General features: G+C 40.7%; 1 protein-coding gene across 1 annotated transcript in view; it reads right to left on the reverse strand.

Moving 5' to 3' along the window:
• Positions 1 to 26,299, reverse strand: part of UXS1 (UDP-glucuronate decarboxylase 1) — a 61,695-nt gene extending 35,396 nt beyond the window's left edge. The window contains exons 1-5 of the mRNA XM_061472636.1: positions 26,148 to 26,299; positions 12,191 to 12,218; positions 9,384 to 9,432; positions 7,881 to 7,924; positions 3,237 to 3,297 (exon numbers count right to left, since the gene is read on the reverse strand). Of these exons, the coding sequence (XP_061328620.1) occupies positions 3,237 to 3,297; positions 7,881 to 7,924; positions 9,384 to 9,432; positions 12,191 to 12,218; positions 26,148 to 26,244 (279 nt within the window). The 5' untranslated portion in view covers positions 26,245 to 26,299. The remainder of the gene's footprint in view (positions 1 to 3,236; positions 3,298 to 7,880; positions 7,925 to 9,383; positions 9,433 to 12,190; positions 12,219 to 26,147) is intronic.
• Positions 26,300 to 27,839: the final 1,540 nt, after the last annotated feature.

Below are 27,839 nucleotides of genomic sequence, written 5' to 3' on the forward strand. Positions count from 1 at the left end.
ATTCTTCTGGATTTGTCAGGACTTCCTTGTAACAGATTTAGTGTGTGATTCAGTTCCTTGACAAACCTGAAGAAGAAAGAGGGCTTAGGAGAACTCTCTTTGAAAGACAAGAAGAATTTCATGGCTCCTACTACCCTGGAACAGAAAGGAGAGAAGAACAGGTTTCTGACAGAACGCTGTGAACAAGGAAAGAAGAGCAGTAACTGAGGGAGAACAGCCCTCTGCCAGGTGCCACCACTTACTAAGGGAAAAATAATATGCATGGAAAACCTACCACCATAAGCTTATTCTGACCTGGAAGCAAGCTGCAGCCTTGCAGAATGGTACAAGGGGTTTGCTTTTTTGTGGTAACCAGGACAAAATTTTTTTCGAACCTATTCCTTCAGCTGAGGCCCAAGGAAATCTCTTGCTGCTACTTTTATTTCCAAGATTCCAGAGAAGAGAAGCTCAATGCTTGTGATATGTCTTTGCTGCAGTGTAAGAAAGTTTCTTCTTCCTGATCTCCCTTTTGGAAAAGGCCAAACAAAACCAAGCACTGCTTACAGCACGCTGCTATGCTATATGCAAGCAAAAGATGCAGAAAAAAGCACAAACCAATTCTGTTTGGAAAGAAGTTTCTAATTACTTTAAAACCATAAATAGTTTTTATGATAGATCTAGCTTTATTAACATATCACTTCCACAGGTATTACATAAAGATCTATTTGGAAAAGGAGCTGAATTTCCCCTGGAATAGTAAACAACTGTAAATTATGTTTTTATCATTACTTGAGGCTACATTAAAAAAGAAAAGATGATTTATCACTGAAGCTCTCTGTATAACCTTCCTGTAATCACTCAAACCAAGGTCAATATACTTCATTTCTAAATGACTTCCTGCAAATCACAAAGACATATTAATCTACAAAATCATATACTATACATGAATCATTTTCATATCAGAATTGAAGCACCAGCACTTGAGGTTTAACTAGGCATTCTTTGATAAGACATCGCTAATAAAAATATTTAATTACTTAGTAGTGCCAATATGCATGGCAACTTTATCATCTACTAAAAGTTGCAAGTATGATTACTGATCATTTCCTCCGCTAGAGGCACTGAAAAGTTTGTGTATTCATTACACAGATTGATTTCTGCATTCAGATTCAAGATAACTATTGTCTAATAAGGAAATATTTTATTTTATGGTTTCACCTGTCTACCATATTGAATTCAGGAAAAAAAAAACCACAAACTGAACCAATATCAACACTATCTTCCATAGTATTAACAGAATTTCTTCTCTTGCATACAAAAGCCTGTGGCCTAGCCACTTCAGAGAACTGATAAAATAGAGAAATCATGCACAACAGGCTGAAGACCTGAGCTCTTCTAATGAGAGTGCCAGAGCATCTAGTCTCAGCTGAAACACCACCCTACTAGCAGTCACCTCAAAACAGATGCAGTGTAATGAAAAATAATTTCTAAAACTGTCACTGGTCAGGTCAATGCTGTGGGTATCTCCGGGTTTTAGCTGGAGACTGTACACAGAGGGAAAAATGTCAGAATATAGAATGGATTCTAGGAAAAGATGCAATATCAACAAAATATGGAATTCATTATCTACCAAAGCTCACTTGGCTTGCCAATTCTTGAGACATTTCCAAGTGTCATGCAAGGTCTACAGGAGTTCTTTATATGCTGTCTTCAGCTACTGAAAAGAACATGGATTGTTATTTCCTGTAGGATTATGACAGCAACACTGTCATATCATGACTTGCCCACATTGGCAGGAGGCTTGTGAATGCTCATCTGAGTTCACACTGAACTAGTCCCCAGCCATGACACAGAAGAAATAACTGAACAACTCCTTCATCCTTTTGGCCAGCTTTCCTTTTAGTAATTTAGACTCTACAAAACACATGGACACAAAAAACCCTATAGACCTACAGGTCAGCAGAAAATACTCCAACTACTTGCCATCACTGTTGAAGCAATAGATTTCCACAAAATATCCAGTATTTTTCAGAGGCAAAGCCTAAAACTTAGCATTAAGAGCTCAATAGCCTATTAACAGCTTGCATGATACTTTACTTGAAAGCACCTTCTCGCTTACACAGAAAACGTAACACTAAGGTAACTTCATTACCCTTGCACACCTGAGCACATAATTTAGGAATTTTTAGACTTAAGCTTCTCTCTGCTATTTTCCTCAGTGTATCTTCCATACTCAACAAGGGAACAGAGTAGCAGGGAACAGGAACTCAACAAGGGAACAGGAGGTCTATCTCCTTCAGACTGTCACAACAGAATAACATTGCAGAACTAAATTCATTCGACAGCACATTCTTTATGAAGTTTTGCAATAGCAATAAAGACTACTGTTTAATAAAGCAGTAAAAACAAAATTTGTTTTTATTTGCATCTTTTCAGTGGTTTTCTTCAAAATTTTGAAATCAGAGCAAACAAGAACGCCAGACAAGTAAGGATTTGTCCCAGTCTTTGCCTTCTACTACAGAGGCAGAAGTTCATAATCTGTATTTGCACATCTCAAGTAGCTATACTTTCTCTGCTTCTTCAACATCAGGGAGACATGTTTCTTCCCCCAGGACAGACAGAAACAAGGGAGAATTTAGGACACAACTAATTTCAAAAGTGTTTGTAGACAAAACTGTGAAGCTGACGTTACAGCACAATTTGCTGAATATAAGAATGCCTTGGATAAGTACTTGTCCTGACTTAACCTGCCCTCCTCTTCCACCCCAAAAACCTATGAAGTTTCAAAATATCAAAAACAACAAAGAAGAGAAGAGATGAACACTTCCTCGGTCTAATTAACTGGTCCTTCTTAACAGGGCTGCAGAGCAGCTGCTCTTCTAGCCTTATGACCTGATTTTGCCCAAGCTTTGGGTCAAGAAGTGCCTAAAAAGTTTCCCAGTTTCTCTGCAAGTTTAAGTCATCTGGGAGCACACACAAAGGCCTTTTGGCAACACAATCCTGAGATGTTGCAAGCAGAGAGCAGTAGCTTAATTGGCATGTCAAATCTCCAAACCAGCAGCAAGTCTATTATCCAAATGCTGAGTTTGAGAGCATCAACACAGATTAAGTGAAGCACTACTCTTAACCCTGGGCAACATACAATATTCAAGGTAATTTACTTATTTACTCATGTCTTTAATTAATCCTACAAGACTAATTATATTCCACAGATTTTTTATTTCCCCAAAACAACCCTTGAATAAATACCAACTTACCAGGATTCTTTTACGATCCTTTTCTGATAAAAATTTCACCGGTGGGTATTTCTGGGTGAAACTACAGAACATTTAAAGACAAAGAAGAGGAACTATGTAAGTTTCAGCCTTGCTGCTTTCACATATCTGTCTTCAAAATACAAAAATCTGCTCTGACAACTTCCCATTCTTAAAGTTCTGCTACAGGTATGTTTAGTCTTTTTTAATAAAGAAGGATCTGGGCCAACATGAGAAATTGTCTATGTTTAGTAAAAGCTCTGTGAGAAATATCAAAATTGATCTGCAAAAAGTGCTTTGAGTATTTCTGCTTAACAGATTTTCCCAGAATGGATCAACTGACTTCTATATTCTGAGAGCAGGAATGGCATCACAAGTCACTGGGATTATTTATTTTTTCTTTTATGTTTTAAAAAGTAAACCACCTTCTTAAAAGTACTAGAAAAGAAAGCATCTTGTGTTGACTTACCACACTGACTTCAAACACTTTTCAACGTTTCAATGTGAAGTTTACAATATAAAGCTTAAATTCTCCTTAAAGTTTCACGGCAATCAGTAATTGGAAAGTTTACAATCAGAATGTTGAAGAAACTCTTAAGATATTCAACAACTTTTACCAGAAAGCTTATTCAGTATGAAAGCTAATCTTAATTTTCTTCTCAGAAATAGCTAGACTACCATTGTTTTGATGGTCACTGTAATTTTTTTCCCTTTATTCTTTACAGGAACTTAAAAACTAAAACACTAAAACATCCTAAAACAAAACTGTGATACATGGATCTCAGGTGCCCTCCTAAGCTCTTGATGCTGAGAACCTTAGATGATTTCATGGACACGGCCTCTATCACTTCTTTCTCCCCCTACTGGCATGCATTCTGTGTAAAGCAACAAACTCCTTCAAAGGAAGATGTGAAAGGTGTGAACTTAGTTTTATTCATCTCAGCGTGTAACACTGCAGTCTTTGTGATATTTTAATAGCTCAAGTTTTTCTTAACTAAATATCAGTGTAACACTGGACAGAAATCAAACTATGGTTGCTCTTCTCCTCCAGTAAGTCCACATGCCAGAGATGCAATTGGAGGTAGCATGCTGGAGGCATACATGCCAAGAGTTCACAGAGATTACTTTTTGATTTACACAAACTGACAAAACTGACCCCATCACTTCTGACCTTGAAGCACCTCCTCTGCTTCTAACTTGCAGTACTGGCTCAACAGAAATTCTTCAGAGGCAAAGCACAAATGCTTCTCTACTTGTGTCAACTTTTAATTCCAGAGCAAAAGCTGTTTTTAGTTTCCTGGACAGGAGAAATATGGCAACAGAATCTCCCAATGTTACCCATGCAGGAAGACTGAAATAAGAATTTACCTACATTTGCCTTGTATAGCTACACGGGTCACCAGCGGTAACCCTATTTCTTTGACTTAAGGTAAACCAATGAGAAACAGCAGTGTGCAAGTGTAATGCAGACATGCAACAAACCACCTTCCAATGAGAGAAAGGCAAATCCACCAATAATGAGGTTTATGGAGTTATGGGAGAAAAAAAAATAATTAAGTGCCAAATAATTTGATGCAAGGTAAAAGTCAGTCTTTTCCATTTTTAAGACCACTATTTTAAGGTCACATTAGCCCAGCATGGTATCATCCTGCAGCCAAAGAGACGCCATTTTTGCTCCTACCATTTCACCAGTACTAGCTTAGAGCTTGGGTAGGAGTCTGGAACTGATGCAGCTGAATGTTCATCTGGCAACAACACTGAGTTTATCTTGACTTAACGCTTGCTTTGACAACTACACCACAATGCTTTTGCTATGCAAATTATTAATAAAAACTTCCCAACTTCAGCTTCAGTTAATCAATCTCATCATGAGACTCGCATTAAGGAATCCTTGTCTTTCTTGTTTCCCAAAAGCATAATGATGGCTTTCTTTCAGGTTTTATCATCTTACCAGGTAAAAAAAAAAAAACAACACATACTGACACAAGAGAATAAGCTTTGCAAGCTGGATCAGCCTTCAGGCACCTGATACTAGTAGATATTTTTTGTCACTTTACTCAGATATAAATTAAAAAAATTACTAACTGCAACAACCCATATGCAGTTGAACCAGCACAGGTGAATGCCTACACTATTTGGAAAAAAAAAAAAACAACCAACAACAAGAGCCTGTATTTTGATATGGACCAAAAGAGCCCAAAGCCTACATTTTGTGAAAGCATAATTCCCAGATTGGCTCACACAGAGGCAGAAAAATATTTTGATTCTTTCTCTTTATTAACAGATACCTGAAACAAGACTCGTCAATGCAGTGCAAACACGACTCAAAAAGAAAAGAGCAGTTAGATGGCTCCTGGGAGAAGTTTCAACTTAGTGGTTCCACCCAACAACTCACTGCTCGTTTGGAAAAAAATAACAGCTGTAAAAAATAAAAGAGCCAGTCAGGATACCCTTCCACAAAGGTCCTTTGTGAATGGCAGAAGGAAATAACCCGAATTACTAACAACTTAAGCTGAAAACATACTGGCCTGTCAAAAAAGATTAAGTCAGTCAACTGAACAGACAGTACATAAAAACTTTCATTTGCACATAAACTCTTTATAATTTGACTGCTATAATCTGTATGGTAGCATCACATGCAACTACTACAGGTGACGCAGTCTGCAATTTGGTTTGTGTTGCAAACACATCACCTAGTTCAACCCATGAAGTCTGCGTGCTTATAAAGGGATGAACAATCAGATCGGTATTCTCACTGAAATAAATTGCATGTGGCAGGTCACTGAATCATTCAAATCAATTGGAAAAAAAAACACCAAAAAAAAACCACCAAAAAACCCCCACACAATTCACAACTGTGTTTTTCCTCTTTCTTTTTTTTTTTTATAGCATAGGAGGTGGGAGGAGGAGGGGCAACTGCTCGCTGACAAACAAAACTCAAAACACTGTGGGCACTGAGCATACCTCTAAGAGCAATGGGATTCTGCCCCCCATCCACTGGGTCAACATACAACCACCAGTATGGCATACATAACCATCCAAGCTTACTGGTACTGCCTGTATAAGTCCAAACTCAGCTCTTTGTACTGTGGCTTTGTTGGCTAGCTGTTTGTCTGGGACATCAACAGTGCCACCTGTGAAAGCGTCACTGTTAAAAGCAAGTGTCCTTGCCAGTATGGAAAATTCCCACCCCTATTCCAGAACTTATTCTGTAATGAAAAGCACTTGCCCATGAGGACACTCAGATGGGAGAACTGATCTGGTGGAAAGGTAACCAAGCTGAGAAGGGAGGAAAACCAAAGAGAATGAAATGTCTGGTTTTCCCAGCTAGCTTACTACCAGCACTCACATGATTCTGCTGGCATAAAAGTGAGGAAAACATGTTGCAGGGAAGACACAAGCAGCCAGGGAGAAATGGAACAGGCTTGGATTTTTATTTTTAAGCAACTACGTCAATTTAAGGTGCTTGTGGAACTACAGTAGATATTCAGTATCTGCAGCTCATCAAAAGGTTGTCTGCTTTTCCTCAATTGCATCATCTAGTTTAATCCACAGTAACATGTTCACTCACAAATACTGAGAGGAGCAAGTCAGTCAGGCTCATCCAAAACACATGCACAAAGATTCACAAGCAAATCTGTACATTAGCTGAACTACGGTAACTGATGAAAAGGGTGGTGTCCTAGGTTCAGCAGTAGCAGTCATTTTTCTCCTTCTTGGTAGCTGGTGCAGTGCAGTGTTTTGACTTTCGGCCTGGGAACAGAGCTGATAACAAGGATGTTTTGGTTTGGCCAAGGACTTTGTGAGCCTCATGCTCTGCCAGGGAGGAGGGGAAGCCGGGATGAAGGAGAGACAGGACACCTGACCCAAGGTAGCCAAAGAGGTATTCCATACCACAGCACGTCATGCCCAGGGTGGGGGGTAACTGGGAGTGCCCCAGAAGGGCTGGGGGACTGCAGGGTTGGAGGAGGTATGGGTCGGAGCTTGGTCAGGCTGGGGGGGGCGAGTTATCGGTCGGCTGGTGCTGAGGTGTTGTAGTCTCTTCCCTTGTTATTTCCTTTATCATTGTTATCATTGGTGGTAGCAGTAGTGATTTGTGTTATACCTTAGTTACTGAACTGTTCTTATCTCAACCTGTGGGAGTTGCATTCTTTTCGATTCTCCTCTCCGTCCCTCCAGGAGTAGGGGGAGGGAAAGAAGGGGGGGGGGGGGGGGAGTGAGCGAGCGAACGAGTTGCCTGACTGGATTTAAACCATGACAGGTGGGAAATGTGGGAAAATGTATTTTCAGTCTTGAAGTTGAAACCAATATATTTTAGCACACACCTGTGCTGGACTTAGTAAACCATGGTCTGTTCCAACTAATCTGATCACCAGCTTGAACTCAAACTGGCAAATTCCTCCAAGTGATTTGAACTTCACAAAAATCCAGCACTCCTGGTTTACTTTAGAAGGATTAATCAACCTAAACACCTTAATGGGTTAATGTTTTACAGCATCCAAGGTCCCATCCTCACCTAGATATGATAAAAATTCAAGGGTACTGAGGGTATACACAAAACATTTCTCAAACTTACAACTACAGAATTGACCACCACAGAGCAGAGACTGTGCTTTTCAACTGTTTCCCAAATTTAGCAAGACATACCTTTTTTCTAGGTCTTTGATTTTCTCCCTTAGAGGTGCAACAGCCTGAAATAAAGGAATAACTTTTAATCTCTGAAGAATAGAACTAGATTCTTATCACAAAACATGCATGTAGGAAGTTATTTTAGAGCAAAAATCATGGTAAATAGTCTCCTGTGAAAAGTTTCATTGAAGATACTCCAAGAAACTTGCATCTTAAAGCATATTTTATGTCAAAAAATCCTTGAACCTTTTTCATCAAAAACCATATCACCCATTACAATGGGAAATCCCTTACCACTGAAAACACTTCAAGGCTGAGTACCACAGCCTTGGTGATAAGAATACCCAATCTTATAATTTCTATTTGGCAAAGTGAAGTCACAAGTGACTTGTCTGAGGTTGTCAAAGGCAATCTATATTGAGCAACATCACAATAGGACAATCAGTAAAACCTATTTAAAGTAGAAACACATACCTAAGACTACACAGAGGCATTGGCTCCAGTGCAAAGGCTACAATTCCCTCAGAACATGGTATGTAAATTTAAAGAAACATGTTAAAAAATCCAAGATACGTTTTACATCATAATTTGAGGGTATTTATTAAGCTTTTTAAAAATAATGAAAGTTTTGTTAGAAAACATAATTCACCTACCAAGACTTCTGTTTGCATTTTCACTGTTTTGAAGGAGAGAATCACTGAAGTCTGCATCAGTTTCAGGTACTTTATCAGAGGACCCAAATTTCTAACAGTTGTGCCAGATTTCAGCAAGTCCCTGAACTCGTTTTTATAGTTCACTAAAACTCTGTCACCATATACAATCATAGTTACCACTTGAAATTGTATGGACCGCAAAGACTTTTGTATCATTAAATTATTAGTTTTACTGTTATTAGACTGGAAGTCTAAAAACACTTGGAGAAAGATCTGTTGTACACATTCTTGATATTTCACAAACTGAGGCTGAAATGGAAATTCAGAGGTATGGGTACAGAAGTACAGTACCACCAGTGTGTTCAATACATATCTACTTCAGAAATTGCGGGACTTGTGCTTAAAGCATTCTACTGCACACCATCCTGGATCACAGACACCACTACCTTTGTTTATTAGTTAAGAACAAAGCATTTTTGGAAGGGTTTGAATTTCTACTAAACATACATACATTTAACATTTTGTAAGGGTGATGGGGGAAGAACCTGTGTATCTCCTTCATTCTGTAACAAAAAGCAGTTCTCAGGATAACTCTGCCATAACCTCTGCAGCAAATGAGATGGTAGAGCTATTACTTTCAAGAAAGATTTAGAGGGGAAAAGATAAAACAAGAAAACCACCTTACAGATCTATGTTAGACTCCACCTTTTGTGAAGGACAGTTCAAAAACTTGTGACCAGGCACAAATCCGGTGCTTTGAATGGTTTTAGTAGAATTGAGAATAATAAAATAGGAGTAAATTTTTTATTAAACATAAGTGAAATGGGGTCCTCAAAACAAGACAGACTGCAACTATTAGCAAACTAACCTCCTCTATTTTACTTTCCACCTTTTGATCCCCGTTTTCTTGAAGAGACCTGTTGGCAAGAAAAGAAAAAACATAATCCACACCTAAGCAACAGCTGTTCCACTGCACTTGCATCATGCTTTTCCTGCTAAAACACTGTCTTCCAAGCATCCCCAGCTGATGTTATTTCAAAGACATACAGAGCAAATGAAAGCAGATGTCCCAGTTTCCACTGAAATCAACTGGTCTTGTCACCGAATTTGGCAGAAGCTGAACAAAAGCCACAGGAAAGAGTAATAAAATTGACATTCATTTAACAGAGAAAATTAACTGCAGAAAATTGTCTAATCACTGCACTAAAGTACAGTCAGCAGAAATGTTTTTGAGTGCAGCTTTACTATGCAAATGCCTAAGATGCCTCTTTGAGGGTCTCTGTTTACTGTATGCTACAAGTATGCTAACAAAACATTTTCCCTTAATGCCATAACTGTACCTGTAGTATCCATCAAAAAGAGAGAAAGGCATATGTAGTAGCTAGCTTTGAATTTGAACTTTTCCAAACCCAAGGAAAAAAACAGAAAAAAAAAAACCAAACCCAAACCAAAACCTAAAACTTGTCCTAAGTGACCATGTGATGGGCAATACTGACTTCTCACACAAATGTTACTCATTTGAAATGAAGCAAAGGATGAAGGTGAAAATATAGCACTGTCTCAAGAAGGTGGTGTTTTGCACAAATCTTGGTCTTACTTATCACTTAATTGTGTAAATTACCTCTATTAGTTCTGTTCATTTTTTAACTTCTAAAAGTGCAGAATATATCTACTTTTAAATTTTATCTCTTACATCTAATCTACACAATTTTCCTTCAATTTGCCTTTTTTTTTTTTATAAAACTCCTGAAAGGGGAATTATTTCTCTTACAGAAGTAAGTTTTTGCATACTAGAGGATTCAATGGTATCCAACATAAAATGGAGCTTGTTCAAATAAAACAGAGCTCCTTTACTTGGGATCTAAAGTCATTACACCTAGGGAAACAGAAGATCCTTTGTTCAGCAGATATATATATGTCATACTAGTAGAAGTTAGAGCAATGATTCCCTTCATATTCCTCTGTAAAGCTCTCTTACTAAAAAGTCAGTTCAGTCTACTACTGGGACAAAAACCTTATTGAACAGATTCACCTTGTTGTATCAGTAGAGTGCAGTAAATTCCTACACTAAAACATACAGATCCTGAACTATCTCTTCAAAACAAATTGTAATTGATTGTAACAGTGGCAAACAAAACCCCTCCAGTTTATACAGTATACTACAAGGAAACAATATGAAATAATTCATGTGAATTTTGAAAAGGTTTTCCCAAGTAACAGAACTTTACAAGAAGCTACTTGAACAATCTGTGGAATACATAGACTTTCCTCTCTGTTAAATGAGCAAAGAATTTGGAAAACCCCTCAGAATATTAAAAAGTCTCCTCAGAAATGGTTCCTACTATTGTTTATTCACAAATCTGGGGAACTTAAGAACTGGCACTCTGCAGTCTAGTTTCTCATAAGCTCTTTCTTCCTCCTAACAATCTTAATGGCTTGCAACATCAGACTTTCAGAAACAGTTTTCCCTCTTGATAGCTCTATACAGAGCATCTCAAACAAGACATCAGATACAGCTAATGGCAGGTTTTGGAAGGACAGCTTATGAGGGAATGAACACGCTGCCCAAACTCATCTCCGAGTTTCTCATCCTTCCTTTGGATGTGCTCAGCTGCTCACATAACAGATGTTAAGCTGCTATAGCTTGCTGGTCACGGTAATACAATCTAAATGATACCTCCATCTGCAAGCTGCGGCAGCTCAACAGCTGTTTATCTAACAGCTGAACACACTCTGTAGCAAGGATGGGAAACTCCAAGAGGACTAAAGTGGTCAGCCTTGGACAAGAACAGATTCCAGGGTAAGCGGTCCTGGATGAATCAGAACTCACAGAAGACGCATTATTTTTCTTACTTTGCTTCAAACTTTCTTTACTCTATGCTGCTAAGCATGACAACACATTAGCAAAACCCTTTACCAGCAAAACAGCATCATGAAATATTTTGTCCTCTATGCACAAAGACTCCGTTGTAGGGAACAGACTGTCCCAGTTTTCACTTTCTTTTTAGTTGTGCCTTCCTGACGAATTTTCCCACAGGACAAACACTCACATGCAAAAAGAAATGCTGTGAAAATCTGCATGGTTTGCATGCATATGTTATGCCCTTCTATTTCTAAAGGCAAAATTCTAGGGGACATTTCAGAATATTTTTGCTTTTTGGCAGTTAAACTATCAGATTCTTTCCCAATTAATTGTGGAGGAGGAAAAACCCTCAAAACCGCATTTCTAAATCTAGATACAGAAACACAGTTATGACAAGCAGCGGAGAATCTGCTGCTGTTTAGTATTTAAGCCTGTATTGTCACTGAGACATGGCCAGATCTGTACTGAGGAAAAGCAGAATCCAAACCTATGTGGCCCAGCTATGCCAACCACCTTGTCTGAAAAATCAAAAGATCAGAAGATGAATTTGTGTAAAGAAGGGCAGATGCTGAAGTGCAAGTAAGATCCTGGTCAATATTTGCAGCAGATATACAAGCCCTTTTTGAGACTGAACACCTTATATTTTAAAAATGGTATCAGCTGCTTAGCAACCATCCAAACAACACTGTGAGCTGATGTTCTGTTTTCCCTATTTGATATACAGCGATACGTATTGATGGGAAAGGTAAGTTAGTTGTTAGAGTTTTTTTTTTTCAGACAAGGAAATACAATACAAAAGTGATATACATTACCTCATATTGACAAAGTTTCCCCATACAGCTGGAAATAAGAAGAGAAAGAACATTAGAATATCATAAAACAGTACATGAGGTCGTTTTTTTCTATCATCATTAGAAGGAATTTAAAACAATATTAAGCATGCTAATCACAAATTATCTAAGCAAGTTAGATATCTATGTACAGACACGAAGTGACTAGAACACAGTTTAAGAGTATAGGAGGAATTCTGATGAAATTATATGAGATTATAAAATCGCAGGAACATACAATAATTAAATTAAAAAAAACTAGACTATTCTAGTACACACCTGGAATTATCTGACCACAGTAAAACAGCAGATACACTTCTCTGATCATTACCCCCACAGTATATTACATACACAAAACACACAAGACTTCTCTGAAATATAGTTTGCCATTGCACACAGATTAAACAAAACAGAACTTTGAACTTGTTTATTAGGGCTATTGAAAAAAAAAACAAACACCCAAAACCACCCAAAAACTGGTAAGAGCAAGAAGAGTCCCATAGACCTGAACTACACAAGCTGGAAACTACAGACTGACAGCAGTAAACAACTGTATGCTACAGGAAATAGCTGAACCAGTCTCAAGAGGTGCCACAAGAGTCCTGCACAAAAAGTAGCAAAGGTTTGTGTGCATATGCATTTTCTCTCTAAATATGTATTGTGATGCAGACACAAAAGGTACCTAAGCAATATAACCAAATGCCTCACTAAGTAAGACAAGCTCACTTACTAAACTGCTTGCATAGGAAAAGAATGTTAAGGAAGACAAACTGCAGTATAAAATTTTAAGCAGCAAACACGTATCATTGGTTTATGTGTGTTTATGAAAAAATTTCATCTGCCCAATTCTGGATACTTATAAGATTCATGTAGACACTTTGAAGATTCAGCTGAACGGGGTGCTAGAACATCTAGTCTAGGTCATACTTTGCCTGAAATGTTGGAACAGATGATCCTTAAGGTCCCTTCCAATCTGGTATTCTCTGACTCTATAATTTATTTTCTACTAGAAAAAAAAAAAAACAACTTTTGAAACTGGTCAGGAGTTAAGTGATTACACAGACCATTAGAACACTGATTTTCCTTTTAACTTTCAACTAGGACACAGAACATGGTTTAAAATGCAAAAATAAGACAAACAAGCTACACTACAGACTTGACAACTTCAGACTGTGAAGATGAACAAGGTTAATATGGAACAGTTGCATAAGGGACTCTGCAACAGTAACTGATAAAGGAAATATACCCCAAATATCTCCAGAAAAATCATTCTGTAATTGCTTTTTAAGAGATAAGACCCAACCTAAGGATCCAAAGTACTCTGAGTCTTAAGGAGGATGAGTAGCTTATACGCAGTACTAACATACATATAGAAAAATTCTGAAGTGTTCTCAGCTTTGGTAAGCTGTGCTTCAGGTCTCAAGTAGCAGCTAATGAAACATTGTGCCTAGATTTAGGCTTTGCACATACCCTTTCATGATTATTATTGATCTCAAGCAGACAGATGAGGTGTTGCAGAAACAAGAGAACAAAAAAATGCTGCTACAGCCACTGGCACCTCCCAGGCAAGACAAGAAAGGAAACATATCCAGGGAAGACAAGCGATGATGCAGTAATGCAGTCACTGCCCCACTCTTTAGGGGATGGCAAAGCTACTGAACTGTCTTTAACTACTGAGTTATTCAAAGAGTAACTTAAATGAACCCTTGACAGACTATTAAACAAACTGTGGAGGGCACTGTGGTATTTGTGGGTGTACTATAAAACTTCTGTGATCTTCCGGGACAAGATAAGGAGGTTTTATATTAGAACGGATGATAAATAAAATCCAACTGAATTTAAAGAACACTGTGGATTTTATGTTAAATAGATAAATTCTTTAGGAAGAAAGGATACAGAGTTGAGCACTGAACTGAATTCAAGTTATTTACCCTCTGGGTAGGATACTAGAATTATTTCTGATAACATTAATGGAAATAATTTTTATTTTTTTTTCCAGGCAATGATGACCATCTGGCAACTACAGGTACAGAATTCTTAAGTTAAACATTACTCAGCTATCCTTAAAATCAGTTATTTTTCAGGGCTGCAGAAACCCCTACAAAGAGCAGTGTATTGGTTACACGGTGGCAGGAAACATCTGGGCTTAGGTGGTGAAACAGGAATTGATGAAAAATGTGCTGCCAGCTGCACCACATATACCACCCTGACAGTTTTGTTGCAGAGACAGTGCAGCTACATTGCATACAAGAAACTGGCTTCCTAAGGAAACCATGTTAATTGTGTGTGCCTAGCGTTCACAGCAGAGAAGGGGAGGTAAGAAAGGCATCTGTGTACTTCCAGAAACACTGTGCTTGATATTCCAGTTCTACAGGAGTAAATGACCTTCCATTAAGCTTCCAGGAAGCATCTTTTTGTACCATTGCAAAAAAAGAATGAAACTGCAAAATGAAGTACACAGGAAATACCACATGGAGGAATCTGAAGAACCCCAAAGTATCTCTCACATCCAGAGATGCTGCAGAAACTCTCTTGAACATACTGCCCTCACAAAGGATTCTGAACGCATAACGCTAAGGAGGATCTCTAATTACTTTGTGTTCACATACAGCTTATGTCAAGGTTGAAGGGATGAGGCAAAGTTTTGCACCTTGCCCTAAGGCAAGGTGTAATTAAGTTTTTGTTGGTTTGCTTTGTGTTTTTTTTCCCCTAAACGCACATCACAATTGTTTATATAATGGGCTTACACAGCTGCAGAACCAGCAGTACAATGACTCTATGGCTTAAAAGAGGATTTCCTTCATTTGTCATTTCCTTGCCCTAAAGGTTATGCCAAGGCCACTGTGACATTTCAGCCAGCATGATGAAAACACATTAAAGCAAGTGGGCCCAAACCCACAAGCAGAATGATGAGAATTACAAGCCTAAATCCGACCTGAAAACCCTCACAGGCACCAAGTTCGGCACCAAAAGCTGCAGACGTGAATGGTTAAATAAAGCTTCCATATCAGCGAGGTCAATGATCAGGCACTACACATAAACCCAGGTTTTAAAAGCATCAGACTCTTCATAAATCCAGTTTGAGCAAATACTGAGCACCTCACTGCAAAAGCCAGTCTCAAACAAAACAAACAAAAAAATACAATTAAAAAAAAAATCCAACTCTAAGGCCAAATCTTGTAAGCAAAAGGTATTCATCCAGGATTAACAGCTCTATGCCAATTCTCAAACAGTAGAGATTTAACATCCTCATCTTCCATGGCCACACACAGTACATAGTCCATGAAGAACTTTCTATTCATTCAACTAGAGAGCATTCCTGGGCAGAGCATCTTCCTGCCATCTACTGCAAGGGAATAATCGATGATTTACTGGGACCAGAGAGGCAGAAGCATGACCTGTAACCAAACAATTAAGATACTCACCTAACAAGAGAGAAGAAACAGAGGTTCTCTTTATTCTCTCAAAGACTATTTGCAAACCTTACCCAATGACTGATTAAGGCAGTGGTAAGTTGCCATTAGATAAGATATCAGAATTATCTGGGTTGTTTTAAGACACATGAAAGCCTGGTTTAATGACCTGTAAGAAAAGGTATAGTCCTATTTTGACTCTATGTTCTGGGTTGGGTTTTTTCCCTCTGCATCCCTTCCATAAAATAATGGGAGCAATCATTTTTATTGCCGCATTTTTGCAAGGATTAATTTCAAGTACAGTGAAGATACATCAGAGACATTAATCACTCCCACAGATGTTACACTTTAAAGTGACAGCTTCCAGAGAAGAATGACATGCCTTGGATGAAGCGATAAAGAGCTGTACTTTTAGAAGAGGAGATTTATTTCTTAAAGCCTTAATCAAAGTATTGTTATTAAAGAGGTGTTTACATTTTGCCAACTAACATTAATCACCCATGGTTTTCAGAAAACCCCAATCCTCTTTTTTGTTTGGTTTGTTGCTTGTTTTCTTTCCCCTCCAGCCTCTGAGAGATAAAGCTGTAACTATTTGGCAAGCACAACCCTACAGCAGAATTGCTGAAGACTTCCCAGACTTCTCAGAACAACCTTAAACAAGAGCCGGTCAGTCACAGCCAGGTGATGAATGGATTTCTTTCTAATGAATACATTTCTATTCCTAGAAACAGAAAGGTCTGTTCAGTTTTTCTCGAGAAGACCCTTTCTGAGATCATGCTGGATGCAGAGCAGTACAGTGATAGGCTGTTTTCAGGAAAGGAATATCCCAAGAGTTATCCTTTGGACACAAGTCAACCCTGCCTACATGAAGTCTAAAAAAAGAACCCAAACACTGACCCCCATCTGTTAAGTCATACTCAAAAAGGTACAACAGAAATCCCAAGCAGTTTGCTGTTGAGGATGCACTATTAAATGGACACTTCCCCATCTATCATAGCCAGACCTTTAGCTCTGACCAGCTGCACTTAATTGCAGGCAAGGGTTATTCTTCTTCAGAATATAAGGACAAGATGTATGCTTTTACCTGGATGTCTTTTGAGTCTGTAATCTGCAATAATACTTACTGCAGAGTTTTCAATAAAACACAGATTACTACTCTGAGAACCTTGCATGGTCTAATTAAGTAATCCACAACGGGCTGGGGAACCAGAAAAATAACACTATTGCAATCTGTAGAGGAAAAAAAAAAAAAAGAGAATCTCAAAGGATAAGTCTTTTTCTCTAGGCCTCTTTAAATGACATTAAGATAAAGTCACAGACTTTATGGCAGCGACAGTAATAAACAGTCATGATCTGAAATTATTAGTGACAATATTAGTTTCATCATCACATACATTTTAAAACAGATGTTTTAAAAAGAGAGCTCATGATGCCCACTGAAATACAACTGTACCAAAAATCAATGCAATCTCTTTTAAACTAATTTTCTTTCCCAATGGCTTTGTTGTTTGCATTTTCAAGACAGTCAGTTAAAGAAATTTTTATACAAACTTTTATCTAAGTAGATATAGCTGAAAACACAGGATTTTTTCCTTGTATCACCCTCCTTACTCTGCTGATCATAAGAGTAAAAAGAATACAAAATGATACTCATTTCAAACAGAGCTTACTATCAACAGAAACAGCATGAACTGAAATGCAGCTGTAACCTGAATTTCTAGAGCAAAATTGTAAGCTCTGAATGTCCAAAGTGAATTGCTTCAGCCAAACTTCCTATTTCAGAGGGATGCAGTATCATTCAAAACAGGGCTTTTTCCTTAAATCTGACTCTCCACTGTCACTCAGCAGCTTCAATCTCCTCGTAGAAATAAGCTTCCAGAGGAAAACTTGACAAAAGAAAAGTAGGCGAAGGGAACTCAGAACGTTTATTACTACAGATGCATTAAATTCTTAATTTGATTTGCAGATCTCAATCAGATCTGTAATTAATGTAAAGAAAAAAAACAGTTTTCTTTAAGAAGCTATTATTTCCCAAACAACATCCTTGTTGCTGAGCTGGCTGCATGAAAAGAGTTGCAGTCAGTGGTTCAATGTCCAAAGGCGTATCAGTCATAAGGGGCATCCCTCAGGAGTCTGTACCATGACTGGTACTGTTCAGTATCTTTATTAATGACCCAGTGGGATTAAGTACACCCTCAGCAAATTTGCAGATGATACTGAGCTGAGTGGGCAAATATGAACCTCATGAAGTTCAACAAGGCCAAGTACAAGATTCTGTACCTGCATCAGGAGGGCAATCATATCAGTACAGATTAGGTTACAAATGGACTGAGGGCACCCTGCAGAGAAGGACCTGAAGATACCGGTGGAGGAAAAATTAAACACGAAGTGGCAATGTGAGTTTATAGCCTAGAAAGCCAACCACAGCCTGGGCTGCATCAACAGAAGCATGGCCACCTGACCAAGGGAGGCGATTCTGCCACTCCACTCTTGTGAGACCCTACCTGCAGTACTGTCTTCAGCTCTGAGGAACCCAGTACAAGAACATGGACCTGTTGGAGTGGGTCCAAAGGGAGGCCACAAAGATGGTTGGATGGCTGGATCATCTCTGCTATGGAGACAGGCTGAGAGAGTTGGGGTTGTTCAGCCTGGAGAAGACAAGGCTCTGAGGAGACTTATTGGAGCCTTTCAGTACTTAAAGGGGATTTATAAGAACAAGAAAGAGAAACTTTTTACCACGGCCTGTAGGGATAGCACAAGGAGTAACAATGTTGGAAGACAGCAGACTTAAATTATACACAAGAAAGCAATTCTTTACTATGAGGGTGGTGAGACATGGCACAGGTTGCCCAGAGAAGTTGTGGATGCCCCATCCCTGGGAGTGTTCAAGGAGCAACCTCATCTAGTGAAAGATGTCCCTGTCCACAGCAGGGCACTGGAACTAGATGATCATTAAAGGTCCCTTACAATCCAATCCATTCTATGACTTGGCCAATGCATTTCAAACTGCATTTTGTAGTCTAGATTCCATAATAATAAAAAAAAAACAACTGTATCCTATCTGTACTTCCAGTAATTTGTTAATTTGCTTTAGAAAATTATTATACTGATGACAGCATGTTGCAATATTAATGGAAATAACATACAACTACTAATCATGACTTTACATTACAGACTGTCACCTTCCTGGGTGAAGCTTATGATTATGCCTTTGGGAAATGTACAATAATTTGAATATTAAAAAAAAAATCTACTCCTTTGCTATGTCTATATAGATTTCTGTATGGCAAGCAGTTCTTCCTGTTGTATTTCCTGAACTGATGTCTTCAAAAGTAAAGTTCCTGCTCCAAATCAAAAACAACAGATAAGAACTGTAGCTTTTCCTACATGGAAAGTACCCTAGATACAAGGATACATGGCTTTCTGAAGGTGAAGATGCTCTCTCTTCAACTTGGAGAACATCACTCTATGTCAAGCCCTCAGCTAGTCATCACCTAGCAAAGCAGAAGCAGTATAGTTACCAGGATGCTTTTGTACCTTCTCTGAAGAAGGAACATTTAAGCTTTGGCAAACTGATACACTCCTACAGCTGTGAGATATAACATTATGCAAATTTTCTTTCTTTACAAGAGTTAATGGACCTTCATACTGGATGGGAAGCTAATCATGAATACTTACTCTAAAATTTCAGACAACATCATCACTTCATGACTGAACTCTGTTCTTCGTTTCCCAAATGGTGAATTTTTTCCAAATCTACTGTGAAGTACTTTTTCCAGTTCTCTGTTCAGTGTTTCTACTCCTTCACATCTCGTATCTTTAGCACATCATCCTTTACCACTACTCATCCATTTTTTCTCGATTCATCATATTTTGCCACATATAAGTAATGCACTCCAATTGTTAATTACTACAAACAAAACAAAAAAAAATCCAGTATTTACAACACAAAAAAAAACAAAAACAGAATGCAATCCACTCCTCTCTCCCCAGGATACACAAATGATAAGTTGAAAACCACCAGCTGCAACTAAACTCTACTTCGGCAGAGTTAGTTGAACTCTTTTTTTACAGAAAAGCAACAAAAATAGAAATGATGGAGAAGCATTTCCCACTTTGTAAAAACAGAGGGGAAAGAAGATGAAAGCTCTAAGAGTCTTTTTGTGCTTGAGTAGAATGATGACAGCATCAGCTCCTGCACATGCAACAGAGAATAGAAATACTAAGTGGATATAAAATATTAAAGACAAATACCAAAGACAAATATTAAATGGAGATAAGCTGGGAACTGTAAGGGTGGAAATGGCTAGCAAAGCAGAGCTGGAGTCCATCTATTCCTGACAAACTTAACTGAATCCTGAACAAATTTTCATAAGCTACAAGGCTTTGGCAAGTTGGAAGTCTGACAAGCAGAGAACTGGAAGCTGTTGAAGACAGCAAACCTATCTGCATAAACCCACAGATGAAAGGCAGCTCTGCAGGACATGAAGCCAGCAAGCAAATATTTTTGGTTTGTTTGTTGTTTTTTTTTTTTGTGGAGAATTCATGGCATGTTAACACAAAAAGCAGGCAACCCTGATGTCACATCAGACCACTTCTAACTCTTCCATGGTCAGTCAATCCTTCTGTCAAGTTGGAAAAAAAAAAGCGGAAGAAAGATTTCTGGTATCCTCCACAACAGTGCTGAATAACTTTCAGACAGCTAGCCTGGATCAATAGGACAGGACCAAATTTGCATTTATTTTTCTATTATGAAAAGTGAAAGTAAAAGCTTATCAGAACACAACTTTAAGTAGCATTTAGCCTTTGAGCACATGCAAGACAAGCAACCTGCAAGGGGCTGGTAAGATTCAAACTGAAAAGCTTACTCACACCTACACATACTGAGAAGAACACATTACATTGTTCCTGCCTGATGGAAATTTGACACAAAAAAATGGCTAACCTTGTAAAACAAAGGATAAAAGCCATGGAAACCAATAATGCTGGGATAAGTCAAACCAGTACACTGCAGGAAGTATTTCCCTCACATTATTTTGACATTTTAAGTTGTTTCAGTAGCTGTGCTGCAGTTTATCATAACAAGGTACCAAGGTCTTAATCCCAGATCTCGTGACAACACCCTATTATTCCTTCTTTCTTGCCTTGGAAAAGGCACAAGACTACTGACATACTTCCAGAGAACTATGAAAAATGAGGTGATTGGTGACAGCCAGCATGGCTTCACTAAGTGCAAATCATGCCTGGCTAATTTGTCGGCCTTCTATGATGGGATTACAGAACTGAGGGATAGAGGAAGAGCAGCCGACATCATCTACCTGGATTTGTGCAAAGCATTTGACACTGTCCCACATGACACCCTTGTCTCTAAACTGGAGACACATGTACTTGATGGATAGACCTCCCAGTGGATAAAAAATTGGCTGGATGGCTGCCCACAAAGAGTTGCAGTCAACGGCTCAATGTCAATGTGGACGCCAGTGACAAGCAGTGTCCCTAATGGGTCAGTCTTGGGACCAATCCTGTTCAAAATCTTTGTCACATGGACAGTGGGATTGAGTGCACCCTCAGCAAGCTTGCCAATGATACCAAGCTGTGTGGTTTGGTTGATACGCTGGAGGGAAGGAATGCCATCCAGAGGGACCTTGACACGCTTGTAAGGTGGGCTGATGCCAGCCTCAGGAAGTTTAACCATGCCAAGTACAAGGTCCTACACCTGCATCGGGGAAATCCCAGGCACATCTACAGGTTGGGCAGAGAAGAGATTCAGAGCAGCCCTGTGGAAAAGGACTTGGGAGTGTTGGTCAATGAGAAACTGAACATGAGCCTGCTTCAGTGTGTGCGCACAGCCCAGAAAGCCAACTGTATCCTGAGCTGCATCAAAAGGAGCGTGACCAGCAGGTCAAAGGAGGTGATCCTGCCCCTCTACTCTGCCAAGACCCCATTTGGAGTACTGCATACAGTTCTGGTGTCCTCAACATAAAAAGGACATGGTGCTGTTGGAGCAAGTCCAGAGGAGGCCACAAGGATGATCAAGGGACTGGAGTACCTCCCATACAAAGGCTGAGAAAATTGTGGCTGTTCAGCTTGGAGAAGAGAAGGCTGTGTGGAGACCTCACAGCAGCCTTCCAGTGTCTGAAGGGGGCCAACAAGGATGCTCGAGAGGGTCTCCTCATCAGGGACTGCAGTGATAGGACAAGGGGTAATGGGTTAAAACTTAAACAGGGGAAGTTCAGGTTAGATATAAGGAAGAAGTTCTTTACTGTGAGGGTAGTGAGACACTGGAACAGGTTGCCCAAACAAGTGCTAAATGTTCCATCCCTGGCAGTGTTTCAAGGCCGGGTTGGACAGGGCTTTGAGCAACCTCATCTAGTAGAAGGTGTCCCTGCCCGTGGCAGATGGGCTGGAACGAGTTGATCTTAAGGTCCTTTCCAATCAAAATCATTCAATGGTTCAATGCTGGGATCTACATACGAGCGAACAGAACTGTTCTACTTTACTAGCTCTTTATTTTCATTAAGAGCATGCAACTCCCTTGTTATACCAGGACATCAGTAGACTATTTACAGTAGCATCAAGATTAAAACAAACTATGCAGATTGATGAGCTCTGGCTTTTAAATCCCAGCTAGAAGATTTTACAGTGTTATTGCCAACTTCAATAAAGTCCTGATTCTACAATGCCTGCTGCACCAAAGCATCTCAGTATAACCATATAAAGCTGAATAAACATTTAAATCTTCAAAGGGAATGAGTTTAAGGTATCTGTTATACAAACCCACAAACAGGTGGGTTTTAAAAAAAAAAACTTTCAGCCTGCATCTCTGTTACTCGTACTGCAGTGACACTGATTTTTTTTAACAATATCTATTTAATTGATTGCTGTTATATGTCCACATTTCTCACTACAGACAACAAAAATCAATTAAATCTACTTCACTTGTATTTATAATCACCGCACGTTCTTAAGCTGCGGTTTCACAACGGCTTCCAGATGATGCAAGTGCAGCCCATGACTGAAAGGATTTGTTTCAATCCACCTCCACATAACCCCCACCTCCTTTTTAAAGCACTAGCACTCCTGCAGTATCTCGCTGGTGGTTAAATCAGAAAAAACACTGTGGCAGAAGACTCTGTCCCTTTAAAAAGTGCAACAAAAATTCAACCTTTGGCCAGGGCTTCCCAGTATAGGTGGCACAGTATAGCCTTGTAATGTCCACAGAAGGATATAGCAATGCAAGTGAATCAACCAAGCTCATTCCGAGAATAAAATAAAGTAGCATTCTACCACACTAGATTCAGAGCAATTCAGACAGCTTGCTAGCTGCATTATCTCTAGACTCATTGATCTGGGTGATGGGGAACAAAATCACCCCTTTCACTCAGGGCCTACAGATAAACTCTGTCACTTCAATTCTGCCAGCGAACAACTGCTAAAGTTACAACTGCTTTTAACTTCCTCCTGCATAGAAATGCTCATTTTGAGTTCTATTTTTATATACACAAACTATGCATAGTACACAGTTTCAAGTGAACAATTTTTTTTACTTAATAATTAAGTAAATATTATTATTAATACTTAAAGAAATAAGAAATATTACTTTATCTCAAACCCAGATGTAAAGTAAGGATCCTTCTTATTCCCTAAAGTAACCAGCAAATCCATAAAAAGAGTTCTAAGTATCTTTACCATGAACCTGACTGTGCACCTCATGTCAGGGTGGTACTTTAACCCAAGTCAACAAGACTCCTTAGGTGAGAGACAAGCACTGTAGACCTGCAAAGCACATGACAGCAATGTTGCCAATAGCACTCGCAGCTGACCATTTCACCACTGCACCACCTCCTCAGTTGCACCAAAACAGCTTTCTGAATGCCCACACTGTCAAATGGTTATAACCTAAATTACAACCTTAGTCCACACCAGTTCCTTTACATATCACAGAAATTTAAGTCTTTGTACATGCCAGATGCTGGTGGGAAATGGAGGATGTGAAGCAGGGATACCTAAACCAGCCTGGCCATCTAACACCACACACTGTGAAACTACCAAGAGAGTCACTCAATGAGTCTTAAGAGCGGGACAGCTGAGTGCCTTTCAACTGACTGTAAGCTCTTCCTTTAGTGTGCAGACTCTCACAGAGAGATTCTTTAGGCACATTTGTAACAAATTTGTATTCAAAGGCAGAAGCTTTTTATGAAATAAAACACTTTTTCTAAAAAGATGTTCCCTAAACATTCTCTCAGGGTTTCACAGATAATCTGACAAAATGGCACTATCAAAAAAGTCCTGTCTTCCAGTTCATAAAAAAGTAATGTACCTACCAACTATTTCATTCCCCGTAACATAATGTGCTCCAAACCCAATTCCCTCTGCACTAACACTGAATGGAAATTCATGGCAAGAAGGTGCACAGCCTAAAAACACTTAGTCACTTGGAGAGTATTTGAGATAGAAGGAATGTAAGAAGTGCCAGCACATACACCTACACCAGCAGCTCAGTTTTCTCAGACGCTGCGCTATTTTAGTCTGGCATTATCTGACTGCAACCAGAGCACAGTGATGATTCAGTAATATTGCAAGGAGTACGCTTTTAGGATAGGGGGATGGATCATAATCTCTTCCACAGAAAACAAAAACCAGTCTCTCTAGAATCTATTATATCATCAGCATCTGCTAACATACTTTATTGAAGATGCCAGAGCCATAACTAATGATTCCATTACTTTTGCCCACTAATCAAAAGCTTGCTGTGGTTTTCAATCTGACACATTAGATTTGCAAAAACCTTACTCACATCGGACACCAACCTCTTCCCTTTTCAAGCTACTTTTGGCCACATTGCTCTGCAGTCCCTCTCCTCCATTTTTTTTTCCTGAATCCCAAAGAACAACCAGGAACAATCAGTGAGAAGACTTCTATGACTTACAGTGCAAACAACAAAAATCACATGGTGCTTTTTTTTTTTTTTTCTTTCTTAAGGCTTTTACTCATAAAGCTAGAAAGCAAGCACCAACTACCATACACAGAATCTAATAAATAGCCAGGTCCTAATGACCATGTCAACTGCCACTCAATTCCCATATTTCCACAGCAGCCTATTAACTTTATTTTCAAAATTGAGTATTATTTTTGGCAAAACAGCAAAATCTTTAAAAATAAGAAAATACATTAAGCTGTCCCTGCTCCAGTACACATGGAACCTGAAGTCACCTGGACAAACTGTCCTAAGAGTCAGAGCTGGCACAGAACCTCAGTGATAACAGCAGTACTTAGTAATGAGGTCCTGCAAACGCAGTAAATATGGTAGTAAAGGGAATTCCTGTGTTGTGTTTGTGGGGTAGGAAACACCACCCCTTCTGCCGATTACTTCAGCTGTACCTCCCAAATGCAAAGGGAGGATCCTAAATCCAATGCACGCACCCATCACCAAAGCTAGCTCACCTATGTGAAGCATCAAGAGAATCACTTGTCCCTAGCTAAGCTGACAAAGCATCCAAGATCCTTCCCCATGATGTGTCATCTACATAAAATCTATCCAAGTCTAAAAATAAGCCAGGCTAACGTAAACTAAATATGAAAAAATATAACAGAAAAACCTGGACAAGAAAGGGAAGAGAGGTGACAGAATGGCATTATAAATCCTAGACTCCATCTGACTCATACCTAATAATTGAAGCCATAAACATCCCTGTCAGTGGTTATTCTTCACAAACACCTTCGTGCCTCTCTTCTGCCTCTTTAAGACTCCAGCTACGTGCTGAGATAATAAACAAAACAAACCCCTATTTATTTAGCCCCCAAAGGACACCGAAGGATATCTTTTTTTCTTTGCAATAACCAGACACGAGGCCTGCCCTGGAAAACTTCCTCGCCGGCTCACCTCACGCAGCTACCTGGTTACGATTAACGCGGGCTACGAGTGCTCTGGGGAGCGGCTACGGAAACGCTGACTCCTTGAGCCACGTCTCGCTCACACCGATCCCCCCGGCCTCACCGCCCGGGGCTCGGCCCGAAGGCCGGCTGCCTGCCGCAAGGCGCCGGCGGGCCCCGGTCGCCCCTGCCCGTGAGGCACAGAGGGGAAGCCGGAGGAGGCCGCCCGCAGAGCGAAAGCCACCGCTTCCCGCAACGGCCGCTGAGGGGGCAGGAGGGGGAGGCAGGTCTTCCCCTCACAAGCCATCGGGCCGGGGCAGGGGAAAGATGCCTGGCAGGGTGCCCGGCCGACCCGGCTGCCCTCCGCCACGGCCTAGCCGGCTGCTCGCCACACTCGGGAAAGTTTCAGCAGGGCGGGGAGGCGACGGGAGGAACGGAGCCGGCAGCCCGGGGCGCGGGGAGCCCCCTTCCCCGCCGGGGTCAGAGCAACCACGCTGCGGCGCCTCGCAACCGGGCAACTCAACGGGGATCCATCACAATCTCCTCCTCCTCTTCCCCGCGAGCGGCAGAGGACACGGGGAGCGGAGGGTACCCGGGCAATGGGCAATGAACGGCGGGGCCATACCCGTCCCCAGCCCCCGGTGCTCACTCACAAGCGACATAGGCGATGAAGGCGATCCCCATGAGCAGCTTCATCCTCCTGCGGTTGATGGCGGTCAACAGGCGCAGCACCGGCCCCTTGCTCACCATGCCCCGCCGCAGCGGCACGCACCGCCCGTCGGACGCGCCACCGGGCTCGCGCACGCGGGAGGCCACCCACGGCTCGGCTCCACTCGCCTCCCCCGGCCCGGGTTGCCCGGGAACAACCCGCGCAGGCGCAACAGCGCCCGCTCGTCCTCCCGCTCTCCCTCTCTTCTCCTCCTCCTCCGCCGCCTTCCCCCCCGCCGTGGATGCGGCCGACGACGCATGCGCGGGGCGATATGGGGAGTGGTGTGAGCGCCACCAGGGGGCGGTGCGCGGGGGGGGGGGGGGGGGGTGAGGCGTTGGGGAGGATGTGTGTGTGTATGTGTTTTGCTGGGGTTTTGGTTGGAGGCCCCTTCCCACAGAGTGTGCCTGAGGAGCGGGGAGCGGGGAGCGGAGCCGCTGCCGCTCCCTAACCCTGGCCTCGTCTTTCAGGGTGCTTCGGAGGGCTTGGTCACCTGTTGCCTCCCGGCGTGCTCACCACTCCCAGGGTGGTGACCTGCCGGGACCGAGACGCAGGCAGGGGCACACGCGTGGGTACAGTGTGTGTCACGGTGTCACCTTCTGTGCTCGGTATGTTGAAAGTGCCGTTTGCCACATCCTAAATGTGCTTTCCATGCTGCACCCGGTTCTTTGCCATGATAAATGAAGAACAGGGTTATTTTGTCCGCTGAAGTTCATGAATTTGCGTGTGTTTAGTATAACAAAATTGCAGTTACTTTCAAATGACTTATAATCGTTAGGGTTGAAAGAGACCTCTGCAGATCATCCAGTCCGAGGAAGCAAGGTAGTATCCAGTAGCAGTAGCAAGGCAGGGCTACCTAGAGCAGGTTACACAGGAATGTATCCAGGTCGGTTTTGAATGTCTCCAACGAGGGAGACTCCACAACCCCCCTTGTCCACCTGTTCCAGTTCTCTGCCATCCTCGATGTAAAGAAGTTCTTCCTCACACTTCTTGCGTTTTAGTTGATGGCTGTTTCTCCTTATCCTGTCGCTGGGCACCAGCCTCCTGGCACCCACCTTTGAGATATTTATATGCGTTAATGAGATCCCCTCTCAGTCTTCTCTTCGCTAGACTAGGAGACAGCTCCCACAGTCTCTCCTCATAAGAGAGGTGCTCCAGACCCGTAATCATCTGTGTGGCCCTAATGAAATGAAAATCTTGAATTTTAAATGAAGAATTGGAGATTTTTTTTTTTTTGCCCTAAAGTTCATGAATTTGCCTCTGTTTAGGATAACAAGATTGCAGTTACTTTAAAATGATTTAAATTTCTACTGTAACTTCCACCCAAAGTTCCTGTGGCCTGTTGCAAACTGCAGGCTCATATTTGCCTGGAACGGTAGGCACCTTGCTCACATGCCAAAGCATGTTCCCCTGCCAGAAAAATACACCCACTTAATCTGAAGAGAGCTCTTTCTTCCACAACACAACCTTCCCTCTGAGTCGTATGGCCTTCATACAATTTCTAAGGGGTATTCTTTCTCATACTCATCTTCCACAGGAGAAGACTGCAAGAACAAGGGTTCTTGAATTAAATGACTAGATTCAATCATTTAATTTCAGTATAGAAACACAGCTTGTTTACACCACAGAAACTGTGACC

Source organism: Pezoporus flaviventris, unplaced genomic scaffold (genome assembly GCF_033815535.1).
Source record: "Pezoporus flaviventris isolate CSIRO_AGI_PZ_B2104156 unplaced genomic scaffold, CSIRO_AGI_Pfla_v1 ptg000072l, whole genome shotgun sequence".
In the NCBI taxonomy this organism is placed as follows: Eukaryota; Metazoa; Chordata; class Aves; order Psittaciformes; family Psittacidae; genus Pezoporus; species Pezoporus flaviventris.